The sequence below is a fragment of the Gopherus flavomarginatus genome, chromosome 1, assembly GCF_025201925.1.
Source record: "Gopherus flavomarginatus isolate rGopFla2 chromosome 1, rGopFla2.mat.asm, whole genome shotgun sequence".
Taxonomy (NCBI): domain Eukaryota; kingdom Metazoa; phylum Chordata; order Testudines; family Testudinidae; genus Gopherus; species Gopherus flavomarginatus.
In genome coordinates, this window is record NC_066617.1 from 372,907,585 (window position 1) to 372,925,597 (window position 18,013).

At 47.0% G+C, this 18,013-nt stretch overlaps 1 protein-coding gene across 1 annotated transcript; it reads right to left on the reverse strand.

Moving 5' to 3' along the window:
* Positions 1–14,619: 14,619 nt before the first annotated feature.
* Positions 14,620–15,579, reverse strand: LOC127044386 (olfactory receptor 52B2-like). The gene has a single exon (XM_050939182.1). The coding sequence runs from the start codon at positions 15,577–15,579 to the stop codon at positions 14,620–14,622; it is 960 nt and encodes a 319-aa protein (XP_050795139.1).
* Between the last annotated feature and the right edge of the window lie 2,434 nt (positions 15,580–18,013).

Here is an 18,013-nt window from a genome sequence, read left to right on the forward strand (position 1 = left end):
CCTTGGCCTTGGTGTGATGTCTAGTCTGTAAGTTCCTCAGTATAGGGATCACGTCTCAGTTTGGGAAGTGTCAGGCACAGACCTTTGGGCCCCACTGGAAACAAGATTAAATAATAATATGCAGTTGTTCTTCAGTGGATCTCAAAGCAGTCTATAAAGGATGTCAGTGTCATTATTCTCATTTTACAGAAGGGGAAACTGAGTTACAGGGAGGCAAAGTGATTTGCCCAAGGCTCTCCAGCAGGGTGGTGGCAGAGTGTGGGAATAGAATGCAGATCTCCTGAGTCCCACCCCATATTCACAGCCTCTATGGATGTCATCCAGGGTCTACATCTCCTTGCCCCTTTGTGCATCAGTAACTGGTTAAAATAGAGGAAATAAGGGGGAATAAGTGGTTCATTTCACAATGGAGAGAGGTAAACAGTGGGGTCCCCCAAGGATCCTGTACCGGGACCAGTGCTGTTCAACACATTCCTTAATGATCCAGAAAAAGTAGTGAACAATGAAGTGGCAAAGTTTGGAGGGGACACAAAATTATTCAAGATAGTTTAATCCAAAGTTGACTGAGAAAAGTTACAGAGGGATCTCACTGGACAATGAAATGGCCAATTAAATTCAGCATTGATAAGTGAAAAATGATGCACACTGGAAAAAATCGTCCTAAATACACATATATAAGGATGGGGTCTAAATTAGCTGATACCACCCAACAAAGAGATTGTGGAGTTGTCATCGGGTAGTTCTTTGAAAATTTCTTCTCTATGCACAGCAGTGGTCAAAAAGGCTAATAGATCGTTAAGTACCATTAGGATATGGATAGAAAATGTTATGCTGCCACTATACAAAACCATGGTACGGCCACACCTTCAATAGTGTGTGCAGTTCTGGTACCCAATCTCAGTTAAGATATAGTGTAACTTGAAAAAGGTCAGAGAAGGGCAAGAAAGACAATTAAGGGTATAGAATGGCTTTCATATGAGGAGAGACTAAAAAGACTTGGACCGTTCAACTTAGAAAAGAGACAGCTAACGGGGGACATGACAGAGGTCTATAAAATCATGATTGGTGCGTAGAAAGTGAATTGAGAAATGTTATTTTCTTTTTCACACAATGCAAAAACCAGGGTGTCAAACCTTAGTCCCAGATTTGGAACTTAGCGTCCAAAATATGGGGGTTAGCATGAAAACCTCCAAGCTTAGTTACCAGCCTGGACCTGGTACTTGCTGCCACCACCCAAAAAATTAGAGTGTTTTGGGGCACTCTGGTCCCCCTGAAAAACCTTCCCTGGGGACCCCAAGACCCAAATCCCTTGAGTCTCACAACAAAGGGAAATAATCCTTTTTCCCTTCCCCCCCTCCAGGTGCTGCTGGAGAGATACACAGACACAAGCTCTGTGAATCCAAACAGAGTGACTCCCCCTCTCCGTTCCCAGTCCTGGAAACAAAAGCACTTTCCTCTTCACCCAGAGGGAATGCAAAAATCAGGCTAGCAAATCCAACACACACAGATCTCCCCCTGATTTCTTCCTCCCACCAATTCCCTGGTGAGTACAGACTCAATTTCCCTGAAGTAAAGAAAAACTCCAACAGGTTTTAAAAAGGAAGCTTTGTATAAAAAAGAAAGAAAAATACATACAAATGGTCTCTCTGTATTAAGGTGACAAAATACAGGGTTAATTGCTTAAAAGAATATTGAATAAACAGCCTTATTCAAAAAGAATACAAATCAAAGCACTCCAGCACTTATATTCATGCAAATACCAAAGAAAAGAAACCATATAACTTACTATCTGATCTCGTTGTCCTTACACTTAGAAACAGAAGATTAGAAATCAGAAACTACTTCTCCAAAGCTCAGAGAAAGCAGGCAGACAGAAAACAAAGACTTCAGACACAAAATTCCCTCCACCCAAAGTTGAAAAAATCCAGTTTCCTGATTGGTCCTCTGGTCAGGTGCTTCAGGTGAAAGAGACATTAACCCTTAGCTATTTGTTTATGACACAGGGTAGCTGGTTTAATACAAAAAAGAGAATGTATGTTTTTTAATGGAACACAGAGCTAACCTATGGAACTCACTGCCAGGGGATGTTGTGATGGGAAAGGATTGAAAAAGACTTAGATAAGTTGATGGGGGATAGGTCCATTAATGGCTATTAGCCAAGCTGGTCAGGGATGCAAGCCCATGCTGCTGGTGTCCCAAAACCTCTGCCCACCAGCAGCTGGGATGGGAAGACAGGGGATGGATCACACAATGATTGACCTGTTATGCTCACTCCCCCGAAGCACCTGGCATTTGTCACTGTCGGAAGACAGGACACTGGGCTAGATGGACCATTTGTCTGTCCCAGTAGATGCCTTTTTGTATGTTCTCTCTGCTGTCTCCCTGAGGAGACTTGTACCTGGCTTCCATGCTGGTCCCAAAATGTGCTCACTTTGCCAATGAGGAAATTGAGGAGGAAAGAAACTCTCCCAGGGTGACACAGCAGGTCAGTGCCAGAATGAACACTAGAGCTCCCGTCTCCCAATGTGCAGCACAGTGCACTTCCCATGGCTTTATTGCACGTCCCCCTTGGCTGCTGCTCTCCTTGGCCATTAAGAGTGCAACTCGGATGCAGCTTGTCACAGAGGAGCACACACCGTGCTCTCGCTCTCACAAAGTGATTTTACCTTTATGCTTTCTTGTGTTGTTGTTTCCCTTCAACTTAGAAGAAGATTCACTCAATCTGGCTGTTTTCTGTGGCAGGGCGCTGTGCTGTTACAGCCATGTGTGCCCCAGGATATTAGAAAGACAAACTGGCGGAGGAAATAGCTTTCATTGGACCCAAATTCTGTTGACGGGAGAGACCAGCTTTCGACGTTACGCAGTGGAAATACATAATAAAAACATCCCTACAGTTCCAATGAAAACTTGGGCTTAATTTTCAAGTCCCAAAGCATTTTCTGTGTCCTCTTTTAGCTCAGCAGGCAGCTCCTCCTGCACCACCAATGAAACACATTGATCACCTGTTTCAGGATCTCTTTTGTTGTCACCCCATAAACGATGGGGTTTAACATGGGGGGAATGAGCACACAGAGGTTGGTCAGTAGGCTGAGATTATAACCTGGAATGATGTGTCCAAATTGGTGTGCAAAAATGGGGAAAAAGGCTGGTGTGTAGAACATCAGTATGACACAGAGGTGAGAGCTACAGGTGTGGAGAGCCTTGATCCGGGCGTCCTTGGAGGAGAGCCGGAAGACGGCCCTGAGGATCAGTCCATAAGATACAGCAATGAGCACAGCATCCAAACCGATTGCTAAAATAGCCATGACTATGCCATACCAGACACTGACTGTGATGTCACAGGCCAGCCAGGCTATGGCCAGGTGCTCACAATAGATGTGAGGCAGGCGGTTGGTTCTGCAGAACTTCAGCTGCTTCACGAGAAAGATGATGGGGAAAATGATACAGAAAATTCTTGTGACAACTGCCAGCCCCATCTTCCCGATCACAGACTTGGTTAGTATGATGGTGTATCTCAGGGGGTCGCAGATGGCAACGTACAGATCAAACGCCATGGCAAGCAGGATGGCCGACTCGGCAATAAAACTGACATGGATGAAGAACATCTGGGTCAGGCAGGAAGCAGAAGAAATTTCCCCCGCTCTAAATCAGAATACAGCCAGCATCTTGGGCACTGTCATGGTAGATAACAGCAGATCAGCAGCGGCCAGCATGGACACGAATAGATACATGGGCTCATGGAGGCTTTGTTCTGTTACTATGATGAATACTAAGAGAGAGTTCCCAAAAAGTACCACAACGTACATCAGACATAAGAGGATGGAGATCCAGACATGAGACTCCTTCGTACCTGGGATGCCGGTCAGGATGTAGGTCATAGGAGCAAAAAAGGTGTGATTGTCAGCTGGCATCATGTGCCATCGTTTGGATCTTCTATTCAATTTCCAGGAACTAACAGCAAAAGAGACAATCAGTGAGAAGGTGAGTAGTGGCTAGGACTGGAATGCATTTGTTACAGTGTGACATGTTCCCCCCTAGGTATCACCTGGGACTGGGTTTTCATTGAGCCCTCTGACCCACCCGTCTGTGCCCCCTCTCACACTGTGCTGCTGTGACAAGCTGCAGACCTGCTCCCCATCTTACACTTACACCAGCATCCACACACGTAGGGACACACCCAGCTGCAGTTACACGCAGGCTCTAACCAGTCGCTGCATGAACCAACAATAGAGAGGCTGCAGCCAAATTAACCACCAGCTTCCCAGATTTGTTTCCCTCACTGGAGTGTAAACCCAAAATGTTACAGTCTTACCCTGCACTGAGAACTGTACAGCGTAAGCTCATAGAATTCGCCCCCTCCCTGAATGTGGAAAGGAATATACAACAGCCTCTGCCAGTCGAGCTATGATTTTCCCAGGCACTTCATTCCAACTCACTAGGGTAGATAAAGCAAAAAACACCTTTATTAACTACCAAAGATCGATTTTAAGTGGTTATAAGTGTTAGCAAACAGATCAAAGCAGATTACCTAGCAAATAAACAAAAATGCAAGTAAGATTCATATAGAATCTTAAAATCCATTTTTCATAGTTAATAAACTTATTCTGTTATAATCTAAACCATTGAGGTTTGACTAGAGTGCTTGGGGAAAATCTTGGCTTGGTTAACCCAAGTGTGCATGGTCCTCTTCACACTGAGTGATAGGTGCAGGGGTATTAAACACACACACTGCCCAGATTTGACCAGGGCAGGATGGTACTGTTCTCGGGTCCTACCTGGAAAGCTACTGCTGAAAGAGCCTGTGTTCAATTGCAGCTGGGTGTGTCTCTACCTGTGTGAATGCTGGTGAAAGTGCAGGTGGGAGGGCTTTGCAGCTTGTCACAGCAGTACAGGGTGAGAGGGAGCCCAGGCTGTCAGCGGGCTCAGAGGTACCCCAGTTCCAGATTGCACCCTGGGGGGAACTTGTTACAATCAGTATCAAAGCAGCCCTTATAATTGGTTCCTCCTGGGTTATTTTGGACATTTACAGCTATGCTGCTTAAAACCAGCTAATTTCTGCAAACCAGAACGGACTCAGTCCTGGAGTCCTGATTGATTTTCATGGAAGTGCTGCCTGAGTGAAGATCTCAGGATTTGGGGTGCAGAATATTACAGGGCCTGAAGAGGTTTCCAATGTGGTTTACTCTGAACAGTCACGTAATCAAGAATGGCCCAGTCCAGAGCCCATTGAGTTCAACAGCAAGACCCCTGGTGAGTACTGTGGGAGTGGATCAGGGTAACCCAGCGACCTCTTCCTAACACCCAACCTCAGCGCAGTCACAGGAGTGTATCTCAGAGCCCCGGCTCCCATCCTGCCCCTGCAGTCAGAGTTACGCACCCCCATTCTAGCCAACCCCAGCTCAACATTTCCTAGGTTTCATGTTTCCATTTGCCCCTTCACAGATTCATTCCAGGCAAATGACTCACCAGGCTCCGGCCCCAGCTGGGGAGGAGGAATCTCTGCTAGTGACCGGGACAGGGAGCTGCAGGTGGCAGGGAATCTGCACTGACCGGGGCTGAGGTACAGGGATATTTATACTGCTGCCCTGGGAATCCCAGCAGGGACGCAGAGCCAGCACAGAGCCCCAGGGACCTGCCTCTGTGCCTGGCTCAGGTGGGGAAGAGCAGCAGGGAATTAACCCTTTCCTCCTCTTATATGATGAACTGCGACTGTTCTTACTGTGGTCTGTGAATGCTGAGTGGGGGGTGTTGGCCTGGAAGGACAGTCTGCACTGGGGGATTGGAGACTGGCCTGAGGGAGGAGACCTGAGCATGTAACGCTAGAACCCAGGAAGGGGTTAGAGGCCAGAGACACCTCTGCCTGGGCACTGAACAGAGGCTGAAGGAGAGGCTGTGGGGCATTGTTCAGCTTGGAAGCTGGCTGGGAAATGGAGACGGGCACCAGATGGAGCTCAGGTCTCTCAACGGGGCTGGGGCCTCCCTGGGGCCCCAGATGGACCTAACTAAAGGGGGTCCTGTTGTCTGTACCAGCAAGACGTGTCCTGGACTGTGTTCCTGTCAACCAAATAAATCTCTTTTACTGGCTGGCTAAGAGTCATGTCTGACTACGGAGTGGGGGTGCAGGACCCAGTGGCTTCACCAGGACCCCCCCTGGGCAGACTCGCTATGGGAAGATCACGGAGGGGCACATGCTGAATGCTTCAAGGAGAGACCCAGGAGGTGAAGCCATGTGAGCTTCTTGCCCTGAAGAAAGTCTGCCCCGAGGGAGAGGAGGCTCCCCAAAGTCCGGACTGGCTTTGTGGGGAGCAGTTCCAGAGCATCGCCCGGGGACTCCGTGACATCTCACTTGTTTGATCTGATCATTTCTCCTTTTGTATGTTACATAGAAAGGTCGTTGTGACATTGAGGCCGACAGCAAAAAGTTCCTTCTTCCTTGCAAACAGCCCATATCTCAGGCCTGACGCACTCACTACACCACACACAAGTCTTATGGAATATTTACCCATAAAGAGTAGCATGTAAGGTGTGTGCAGAAAGCTTGTAACTTGTCAAGCTTCATAACCATTGCAAAAGGCATGTCTGGGTAATAGTTAAGGAAACGTAGTGATATTGACAGTGAGCTTTATGGACTTGGAGTAGAAGTTAGTCACCACAACAATGTGTCTAGGAGATAGCCATTCCAGGAGGGCGTCATCACCCCAGTCTGGTTAGCTGGGGATGTAATACCAGGCTCAGTTTCCAGACATGCTCTGTCCCGAGATGATCAATAGAAAACCATCAGAGAAAACTTCAAATAATCAACACCACTTAAAGAGTAAGTGAAGGAACATTACAACAGACAGGATTGACATGCCTATGAACAGAGACAAAAGACTTTCAGGATAACACAGAGTGGGGAGAGGCCCTCTGGATCCTTTCACTGAGGAGCCATTTTGTGGGGCGGAGAAGTTCTCATGAAAAATTCGTTCCTGATTTTTCTGAATCCAGCCAGTTCTGCAAAAGACTAAACTTGGGGGGGGGGGGGGGTGAGCCTACATTATTAGCAGAGTGTAGAGTCCTTCTCTTAGGATGGAAGCATCCTGTGCACCACTACAGGTTACAAGTGGCTAAGCAGCAGTTCTGCAGAAAAGGACCTAGGAATTACAATGGACAAGAAGCTGGATCTGAGTCAGCAGGGTGCCCTTGTTGCCAAGCAGGCTAACGGCTTATAAGGCTGTACTAGTAGGAGCATTGCCAGCAGATCGAGGGAAGTGTTTATTCCCCTCTGTTCGACACTGGTGAGGACACACCTGGAGTATTGCATCCAGATTTGGTCCCCCCACTACAGAAGGGAGATGGAGAAATTGGAAAGAGTCCAGCAGAGGGCAACAAAAATGATTAGAGGGTTGGGGCACATGACTATGAGGAGAGGTTGAGGGAACTGGGGTTATTTAGTCTGCAGAAGAGAAGAGTGAGGGGGGATTTGATTGCAGCCTTCTACTACCTGAAGAAGGGTCCCAAAGAGGAGGTCTAGGTTGCATATTAGGAAACACTACTTCACCAGTGGGATGGTGAAGCACTGGAATGGGTTCCCTTGGGAGATGGTGGAATCTCTATCCTATCCTCTATCCTTTAAAGCCCAACTTGACATAACCTTGGCTGGGATGATTTAGTTGGTGTTGGTCCTGCTTTGAGCCGGGGGTTGGACTAGAGAGCTAATGAGATCTCTTCCAACCCTGATATTCTATAATTTTATGATTCTATGAAAGATAACTATTGACCCAGGTTCTCATTTTGTGTTTTCATATTGTATCCATTTGTTTCCACCTCTCTTTCATTTCTAGTTAACTCTCCTTTTTGCTTAACTAACCTGACTATTGTTTTATTATTGATGCTCACAAGCACCATGTGTAATAAAAGAGTGGTGATTTATGGCAAAACTGAGTGTGACATACTATAAGCTTCTTGTATCAGAGGGGTAGCCATGCTAGTCTGGATCTGTAAAAGCAGCAAAGAGTCCTGGGGCACCTTATAGACTAACAGACGTATTGGAGCGTGAGCTTTCGTGGGTTAATACCCACTTCATTGGATGCATCTGACGAAGTGGGTATTCACCCATGAAAGCTCATGCTCCAATATGTCTGCTAGTCTATAAGATGCCACAGGACTATAAGGTGCCCCAGGACTCTTTGCCGCTTATAAGCTTCTTGTCACTCCCATATTCCTCATCTGTATGTAATTGTGATATTGCTTATAAAGCAGGACATGGGAGGTGTCAGGGGAAAGATTATGATCAGCTGAAAGTCACTCTTCTCTCTAAATATGGATGTTTTAGTGTCTATGAAGTTATGAGACTGTGTTTTATGGTTGTCACTAAAACGTGCTGTAAGGTGGGGAATCAGCCAGATATTAGCTTCCCAAGGACAACAGCAAGGAAAGTAACCAAGGCCCATTTGGGGTGTGAAATAGCCCATCAACAGCCATTGTCCAGCAAGGGAGCTACAATTCAATGACTCACTTGCATGAGGTCACACCAGGGGAATTGCTCAACCTTGCCTGGAGACTCAGCAGTGCCCCAGACATGCCTGGACTTGAATTCTCCCAGCACATGGACTGAAGGTATAAAACAGAACAAAAGGACCCCACACTTGGCCTTTCTGCTGTCCCCACCTATGCTGCAAACAACAAGGACACTCAGAACCCTGAAGACTCCAACAGAGGGGACTGGCCCAAGTTTCAAGGGTGAAATGTGTGTGCTATGAACTGCAGTATCCTGTGCGGTGATAAAAACTGCTTAATCCAGGTGTTGCCCAGTCTAACAGGGTTTATACTCTGTGTTTATATTTTATATTATTTTGGTGACTAAAGCTGATTTCTTGCCTATCACTTATAATCACTCAAAATCTATCATTTGTAGTCGATAAACGTATTTGACCGTTTGTTTTTACGAAAGAGTTTGCCTGAAGCCTGTGATAAATCTGCGCAGATGTTGCAAAGGCTGGTGTATATCCACTTTCCATTGATGAAGTGGGGAATCAGTTAATAAATGTGCACTGCTCGTCTTCAGCAGTGCAAGTTGGTGTATTGCTGAGGTAGAAGGCTGGGAGCTGGGAGGATTTGGATGGGGCCTTTCCCTGTGTGATTCATGAGCGGCTCTGGGAGCATTCATGCAATCTAGCTGGGTGGGGGCTCCACATTCACTTGTGCTGAGTGAGGGGTTTGCTGCTGGTCATTAGCACCTAGAGGGATTTGCTGCTGGTCATTAGCAAGACATTGGGAATTACAGCCCAGGCTTCAGAGTTCAGGGGGCCCCTCCATCTCACCAGACATCCCCGAGCCCCCACCCTGTACCCCCTCTTCCCCTGGGTCCCCATCCCACCACTTCTCCCCAATCTCCTGCCTCCCACTCATTTCTCTCCACCCCCTCCCCCTGTCGCTTGCCCTTCTGGCCGGTAAACATTGGGAGGGCTTAACCCTCCAACGTCTAAAAGTGATGGGGCCATGGGCCTTGGCCCCCCTCGTTCCAGTACCCCGGCATCCAAACCTGAAACCCTTTAAATCAGCAGCCACTTAGGAAAATGTTTGCCTGGCATGTAGGGGACTGGACTAGATGACCCGTGAGGTCTCTTCCAGCCCTACACGTCTAGGATTATCACTGGGTAATGTCCCCTTGGTGTCTCAGGTCAGGTCGACTGTCCTGATTGCTTGTGTCGTTAAGGGGCAGAGTCAGAGAATTTGTCTTCTCAGTCTAGACTTGTTCGGCAGCAACAGTAAAGGGCGCCAGGAGAGAAGGTGGCCATGGGCCTGTTTGACTCTGCCTCCATTACTGTCTGGGCGTCAGGGACCACAGGTCTTGATTATCAGGCCCAGGGTCCTTAGGCACCAGCACACGCCTGTTAGAAAGTTGTGATGTTATACGTGAGCCTTTTTGAGTCTTACGGTTTGAATACCCTCTGTGCTTCAGTTTCCCTGTTGCGCTGCACCAATGCCTAAGTGATGGGAATCCAGGTGTGTGACTATTGAAGCAACACAAATGTAACCTGTGGAACTCATTGCAAGGGGAGTGTAGTGATGGCCAAAAGTCAAACTGCATTCAAAAAGGAACTAGGTACATGTAGAATTGGGAAAAAAAAGAAATAGATCAGTCCATAGAGGATCGATCCAACAATGGCTATTAGCCAAAACAGTCGAGCAACTTTTACTGAACTGGAGAGGCCACATAGTGACAGAAGATGTGGAAAAATCTGAAGTACTCAAAAGCTCCCCGACTGTTGCACTGGGCAACACAGTGTGGGGAAGAGGTGAGCAGCCCTCACTGATGAAAGAACAGGGTAAGGACTATTTAGAAAAGCTGGACATGCACAAGTCCATGCGTCCAGACTTAACGCATCTAAAGGTGCTGAGGGAGTTGGCTGATGCGATCGCACAGCCATTGGCCATTATCTATGAAAATGTGTGGTGATCGGGGGAGGTCCCGGAAGATTGGAAAAAGGCAAATATAGTGCCCATATTTAAAAAAGAGAAGGAAGAAAACCTGGGGAACTACAGACCAGTCAGCCTCACTTCAGTACACGGCAAAATCCTGAAACAAGTTCTCAAGGAATCCATTCTGAAGCACTGGGAAGAGAGGAAGTGTTAGGGGGCTTATTCCTTCACCCTCTCACTTCCCTGGTCCTTCTCGCATGAACAGAGAGCAACAATACCCCAAGTGCAAAGGCACAAACAATTCGATGTTTATTGGGGTGAACTTCCAGCAAGTATGATTCCACTTTCCTTCCTTAGTGTCCCCTTCCCAGCTCTGACACCACAGAGCCTTGCCTCTGTCCCTCTTCCTGTTCCCATCCCCTGTTCCCTTATTTTCTCCTTCAGCAAGACATGATTTTAATTCCCTCATCCCTGGTCCCTGTTCCTTTCCCCTCCACCTTCCTGACTGGCTGCAGACTATATAGTAAAACCTGAGTTCTGCTTAGCTATACCTTAACCAACCAATTTTCTGAAATTTAACTAACCAATCCTAACATATTATAACATGGTTATTTAACCAATTATATTCCACCACTTCAATGGTTTACACCCAACAAAATTAATTATACAGCAGACAGGAACAATCACAGAACCAGACAGAGACCATGCAAATAAACATAGAAAACAATACAGAAGTGAAGATTTCACAACTACATCAATACAGACATAAAGGTTTTCCAGCTGTGTCTACTAAATGAGACCTTGCCAGACAGGATGCGATCAAACTAAGTTTCCTTTTCCATCTTCTGGGCTCTTCTTTTTCTCTGGAGGTGATGGGAATATCAGGACAGGACTGTATTCCTAACAGCCCAATAGCACCTTATTTCAATGTGACTAGTTTGGAATGTAAGGATGTGACCATTCACTTCCCAGCTTATGGCTGCCTAACTACATCTTAGCTGAAGGCCTTAGCCTTTCACAGTAAGAGAAGGTCATTCCACAGACAGTGATCTTTGATTCTTTCTTTTATATCTCTGTAACTAGCTAAGTGAAAAGAATACACCTACATTCTTAAAGTCTAGGCCTTTGCAGACAGGCCTGAATATCTATATCCTAACAGGAAGGTGGTCAGGAACAGTTAACCTGGATTCACCAAGGGGAAGTCATGTCTGACCAACCTGATGTCCTTCTATGATGAGATAACTGGCTCTGTGGATATAGGGAAAGTGCTAGATGTGATATATCTTGACTTTAGCAAAGTTTTTGATAATAGTCTCCCACAGTATTCTTGCCAGCAAGTTAAAGAAGTATGGACTGGACGAGTGGACTATAAGGTGAATAGAAAGCAGTGACCCTGAGAGAGATTTAGGAGTTTGCATCTCTGTGTGGAAGATGCTGTAACAAAAATAAGTTCTTGAGTTCAATACTTGGGTGACTCTAGGTAATTCTAGGGCCTGTGTTATACAGGAGGTCAGACTGAGGTTCCTTCTAGCCTTAAACATGTGTTCTGTGCTGTGGTGTGTTGGGGTCTGTGCTGCCCTAGCCAGGACCTCATGTGGTGTATCTCCAGGTCGAGGAGACCCATGATGGCACAGTCAAAGCCGCCCATGCTCGAGTTCTGGGCTGTGCGGAGGAGGGCCATGCAATCCCTGCGCTGTCTCCCTGAGGAGATTTGCTCCTGACTTCCATGCTGGTCCCAAAGTGTGCTCACTTTGCGATAGAGGAAATTAAGGAGGAAAGGAACTCTCCCAAGGTGACACAGAAGGTTTGAGGGAGAAAGAAGACTAGAGCCCCCATCTCTCAATGTGCAGCGCAGTGCACTTCCCATTGGTATATGACATGTCCCCTTTGGCTGCTGCTTTCCAATCCCATTAAGAATGCAGCTCGGATGCAGCTTGTCACAGAAAAGGTGCACACACCGTGCTCTCACTCTCTCATGGTGTTTTTACATATGTGCTTTCTTGTTTTGTAGTTTCCCTTCATCTTAGAACAGAGCGACTCATTCGGTCTCGCTGCTTTATGTGGAAGTGAGCTTTGTTGTTGTAGCCAATGTGTCCCAGGATATTAGAGAGACAAGGTGAGGAGGAAATAGTTTTCATTGGACCCAAATAATGTTGGTGAGAGAGACCAGTTCTCAAACTTACATAGTGGAAGGACATAGTTAAAACACCCCTAGAGTTCAAATGAAAATCTGCTTTAATTTCCAAGTCCCAAAGCATTTTCTGTTGCCTCCTTTAGCTCAGCAGGAAACTTGTGCTGCAGGATCGATAAAATAAATCAATAAAATGGTCAGAGAAGATCAACAGAGACAATTAAGGGTACAAATTGGCTTTCATATGAGGAGAGACTAAAAAGACTTGGACCATTCAGCTTAGAAAAGAGACATCTAAGGGCAGATATGACAGAGGTCTATAAAATCATGACTGGTGCGGAGAAAGTGAATAGAGAAATGTTATTTACTTTTTCACACAATGCAAAAACCAGGGCGGCAAATTTAATACAAATAAAGAGAATGTATATTTTTTAATGGAACACAGAGCTAACCTATGGAACTCACTGCCAGGGGATGTTGTGATGGGAAAGGATTGAAAAAGAATTAGATAAGTTGATGGGGGATAAGTCCATCAGTAGCTATTAGCCAAGCTGGACAGGGATGCAAGTCCATGCTGCTGATGTCCCAAAACCTCTGCCCACCAGCAGCTGGGATGGGAAGACAGAGGATGGATCACACAATGGTTGCCCTGTTCTGCTCACTCCCCTGAAGCACCTGGCATTTGTCACTGTCAGAAGACAGGACACTGGGCTAGATGGACCATTTGTCTGACCCAGTAGATGCCATTTTTCTGTTCCTTACAGACATTTCTTCTCCAAAGCTCCAGGAATGGAAGGTGGGAATAAAAGCAGAAACAGTTTCCGGCAGCATTTTTGTGGCACTAGCAGATGGTTACACAAGACTCATCACATTACCCTCAGTGGTAAAACATTCCACTAGCAGGGGGTAAGACACAGCTAATCACACACACAAGATTTTCCTCTCTCTGTTTCCCATGGTCGGTGCACCAGGGAGCACGTGCAAATAAGACCCTCACCCAGAGCACCAGGCCACAGCACCCCCTGACCTATTTCCGACTCAGTCAGCCCCACAAAGCCACCTGTGTGGGAAAAGCGTGAGATCAGCCTGGGGAAGCTGGGTCCATCCACGTGAAATGTTCCCTAAGGCAGGCAAATGCAAAGTCCGTGGGACGCAGGCCTTGGCTAGGGAATAGGGGCTGACGTTGGCAAAACTGTGACCCTGAGAAGGATTCAGGAGTTCTCATATCTTTGTGGGGGGTGCCTTAACCAAACAGATTCATACCCCCCATTGGACTGTAAACACAAGTTATTGGGCTGAATTCAGGAGTGACTAGATGAAATTCTAGGGCCTGCTTCAACACTGAATCACCGCGTTTGTCATGGGGTGGTGTGTGTGTGGGGTGTATTCTGTCCAAGCCATGTCCTCATAGGGTGGATCTCCAGGTAAAGGAATCACATGATGACACAGTCAAAGCCACCCCTGCTCAGGTTCTGGGCGCTGCGGAGGAGGACAATGAAATCCCTGCCCTGTCTCCCTGAGGAGACTTGCTCCTGTCTTCCATGCTCACCCCAAAGTGTGCTCATTTGCCAGTGAGGAAATTGAGGAGGAAAGAAACTCTCCCAAGGTGACACAGTAGGTCAGTGGCAGAACAAACACTAGACCTCCCTTCTCCCAGTGTGCAGCACAGTGCACTTCCCATGGCTGTATGGCACGTCCCCCTTGGCTGCTGCTTTCCTTGGCCATGAAGAGTGCAGCTCGGATGCAGCTTGTCACAGAGGAGAACACACCGTGCTCTCGCTCTAACAAAGTCATTTTACCTTTGTGCTTTCTTGTTTTGTTGTTTCCCTTCAACTCAAAACAAGACTCATTCAGTCAGGCTGTTTTCTGTGGCAGGGCGCTGTGCTGTTGCAGCCATGTGTGTCCCAGGATATTAGAGAGACAAACTGGGGGAGGAAATAGCTATCATTGGATCCAAATTCTGTTGATGAGAGAGACCAGCTTTCAGCCTTACGCAGTGGAAGTACATAATAAAAATATCCCTACAGTTCCAGTGAAAACTTGGGTTTAATTTCAAAATCCCAAAGCGTTTTCTGTGTCTTGCTTTAGCTCAGCAGGGAGCTTCCCCTGCACCACCGATGAAACACATTGATCACCCCTTTCAGGATCTCTTTTGTTGTCACTCCATAAACAATGGGGTTTAACATGGGGGGAATGAGCACATAGAAGTTGGCCAATAGGATGAGAATAAAACCTGAGACGATGTGCCCAAATTGATGTGCAAAAATGAGGAAAAAGACCGATGTGTAGAACATGAGTATGACACAGATGTGGGAGCTGCAGGAGCGGAGAGCCTTGAGCCGGGTGTCCTTGGAGGGGAGCCGGAAGACGGCCCTGAGGATCAGACCATAAGACACAGCAATGAGCACAGCATCCAAACCAATTACTAAAATAGCCGTAGCTATGCCATACCAGAAATTGACTTTGATGTCGTCGCAGGCCAACCGGGCTATGGCCACGTCACAATACGTGTGAGGCAGGAGATTGGTTCTGCAGAACTTCAGCTGCTTCATGAGAAAGATGACGGGGAAAAAGACACAGAAACTTCTTGTGACAACTGCCAGCCCGATCTTCCCAATCACAGACTTGGTTAGCACGGAAGTGTATCTCAGGGGGTCGCAGATGGCAACGTACCGATCAAACGCCATGGCCAGCAGGATGGCAGACTCAGCCAGAAAACTGACATGGATGAAGAACATCTGGGTCAGGCAGGCAGCAAAAGAAATTTCCCCCGCTCCAAACCAGAATACAGCCAGCATCTTGGGCACTGCTGTGATAGATAACAGCAGATCAGCAGCGGCCAGCATGGACACGAATAGATACATGGGCTCATGGAAGCTTCGTTCTGTTAATATGATGATTAGTAGGAGAGAGTTCCCAAAAAGTGTTGCAATGTACATCAGATTGAAGGGAATGGAGATCCAGACATGAGACTCCTCCATACCTGGGATGCCAGTCAGGATGTAGGTCACGGGGGAAAAAAAGGTTTGATTGTCAGCTGGCATCATGCACCATCACTTGGATCTTCTATTCAATTTCCAGGAACTAACAGCAAAAGAGACAATCAGTGAGAAGGTGAGTGTCGGCTAGGACTGGACTGCATTTGTTACAGTGTGATGGGTTCCACCAGGGGAACCACATGTAACTGGGGTTTCATTGAGCCCTCTGACACACCCGTCTGTGCCCCGCTCACACTGTGCTGCTGTGACAAGCTGCAGACCTGCTCCCCATCTTACACTTACACCAGCATCCACACAGGCAGGGACACACCCAGCTGCAGTTACACACAGGCTCTAACCAGCCACTGCATGAACCAACAATAGAGAGGCTGCAGCCAAACTAACCACGAGCTTCCCAGATTCGTACCCCCCACTGGAGTGTAAACCCAAAATGTTACAGTCTTACCCTGAACAGAGAACTGTACAGCGTAAGCTCATAGAATTCCCCCCCTCCCTGAATGTGGAAAGGAATATATAACAGCCTCTGCCAGTAGAGCTATGATTTTCCCATGCACTTCATTCCAACCCACTACTGTAGAGAAAGGCAAAAGAAGTTTATTAAGTACCAACACAGATTTTGAGTGATTATAAGTCATACCAAGTGGAGCAAAGCAGCTTTCCTATCAAATAAACAAAAATACAACTTAAACTTCATATAAAATCTTAAAATCTATTTTTTGTAGTTAAAAAACTTGTTCTGTTATAATCTAAAGCAGTGAGCTTTGACTGGAGTGTTGGGGAAAAATCTCGGCTTGGCTAACCCAACTGTGCATGGTTCTCTTCACATGGAGGGAGAGGCCTACTGGGTATTAAACACACACACTGCCCAGATTTGACGAGTGCAAGATTGTACTGCTCTGGGGTCCTAGCCTGGACAGCTGGTGGTTAAAGAGTCTGTGTCCAATTGCAGCTGGGTGTGTCTCTACCTGTGTGAATGCTGGTGAAAATACAGGCATGAGGGCTTTGCAGCTTGTCAGAGCAGTACAGGGTGAGAGGGAGTCCAGGCTGGGGGGTCAGCGGGCTCAGTGGTACCCCAGTTGCAGATAGTACTCTGGGGGGAATCCGTCACAATCATTATCAAAGGAGCCCTTATAATCCGTTGCTCCTGGATTATACAGTTTGTACATTTATGGCTATGCTGCTTGAAGCCAGCTAATTTCTACCAAATGGAATGGACCCAGTCCTGGGGTCCTTATTGATTTTCATGGAAGTGTTGCCTGAGTGAAGGCCTCGGGAATGTTACAGGACCTGAGGAGGTTTCCACTGAGGTTTACTCTGAAAAGTGATTTAACCAAGAATGGCCCAGTCCAAAGTACTCTGAGTTCAAATGCAAGACCCTCAGTGACTCCTCTGGTAGTGGATCAGGGTAAACCAGCGACCTCCTCCCAAGACCCAACCTCAGCGCAGTCACAGGAGCATATCTCAGAGCCCCAGCTCCCATCCTACCCCTGCAGTCAGAATTACGCACACCCATTCTAGCCAACCCCAGCTCAAACATTTCCCAGGTTTCATGTTTCCATTCGCTCCTTCACAGATTCAATCCACGCAAACGACTCACCAGGCTCTGGCCTCACCCGGGGAGGAAGAATCTCTGCCTGTGACCGGGTCGGGGAGCTGCAGGCGGCAGGGAATCTGCACTGACTGGGGCTGAGGTACAGGGATATTTATACTGCTGCCCTGGGAATCCCAGGGGGAGCTCAGAGCCAGCACGGAGCCCCAGGGACCTGCCTCTGTGACTGGCTCAGGTGGGGAAAAGCAGCAGAGAATTAACCCTTTTCTCCTCTCACTTATTTGATCTGATCATTTATCCTTTTGTATGTTATTTAGAAAGGTCCTTGTGACACTGAGGCCCTGGCAAACAATTCCCTGTTCTTTGCGAACAGCTCATATCTCAGACCTGACAAACTCTCTACACCACACACAAGGCCTATGGAATATTTTCCCATAAAGAGTAGCATGTAAGGTGTGTGCAGAAAGCTTGTAACTTCTAAAGCTTATAACCATTGCAAAAGGCATGTCTGGGCAATAGTTAAGGAAACATATTGCTATTGACAGTGAGCTTTATGGAATTGGAGGAGAAGTTAGTCTCCAGGGCGGTGTATCTAGGTGATGGCCATTCCAGAAGGGCGTCATCACCGCATGCTGGTTAGCTGGTGATGTAACGCCAGGCTCAGTTCTCCAGTCTCACTCTGTCCCGAAACTATCAAAAGAAAACCATCAGTGACAACTTCAGATAATCAACACCACTTTGAGGTAAATGAAGGAACAGTACAACAGATGGGGTTGCCCTGCCTATGAACAGAGACAAAAGATTGTTTCAGGATAAGACACAGTGGGGAAAGGCCCTCTGGATCCTTTCACTGGTGAGCCATTTTGTGGGGCAGGGAAGTTCTCATGAAAAATTGGATACTGGTTCTTGTGAATTCAGCCTGTTCTGCAA

Coding starts and splice junctions, on each gene's coding strand:
- LOC127044386 (XM_050939182.1), bottom strand. CDS start 15,579: ATGCCAGCTGACAATCAAACCTTTTTTTCCCCCGTGACCTACATCCTG.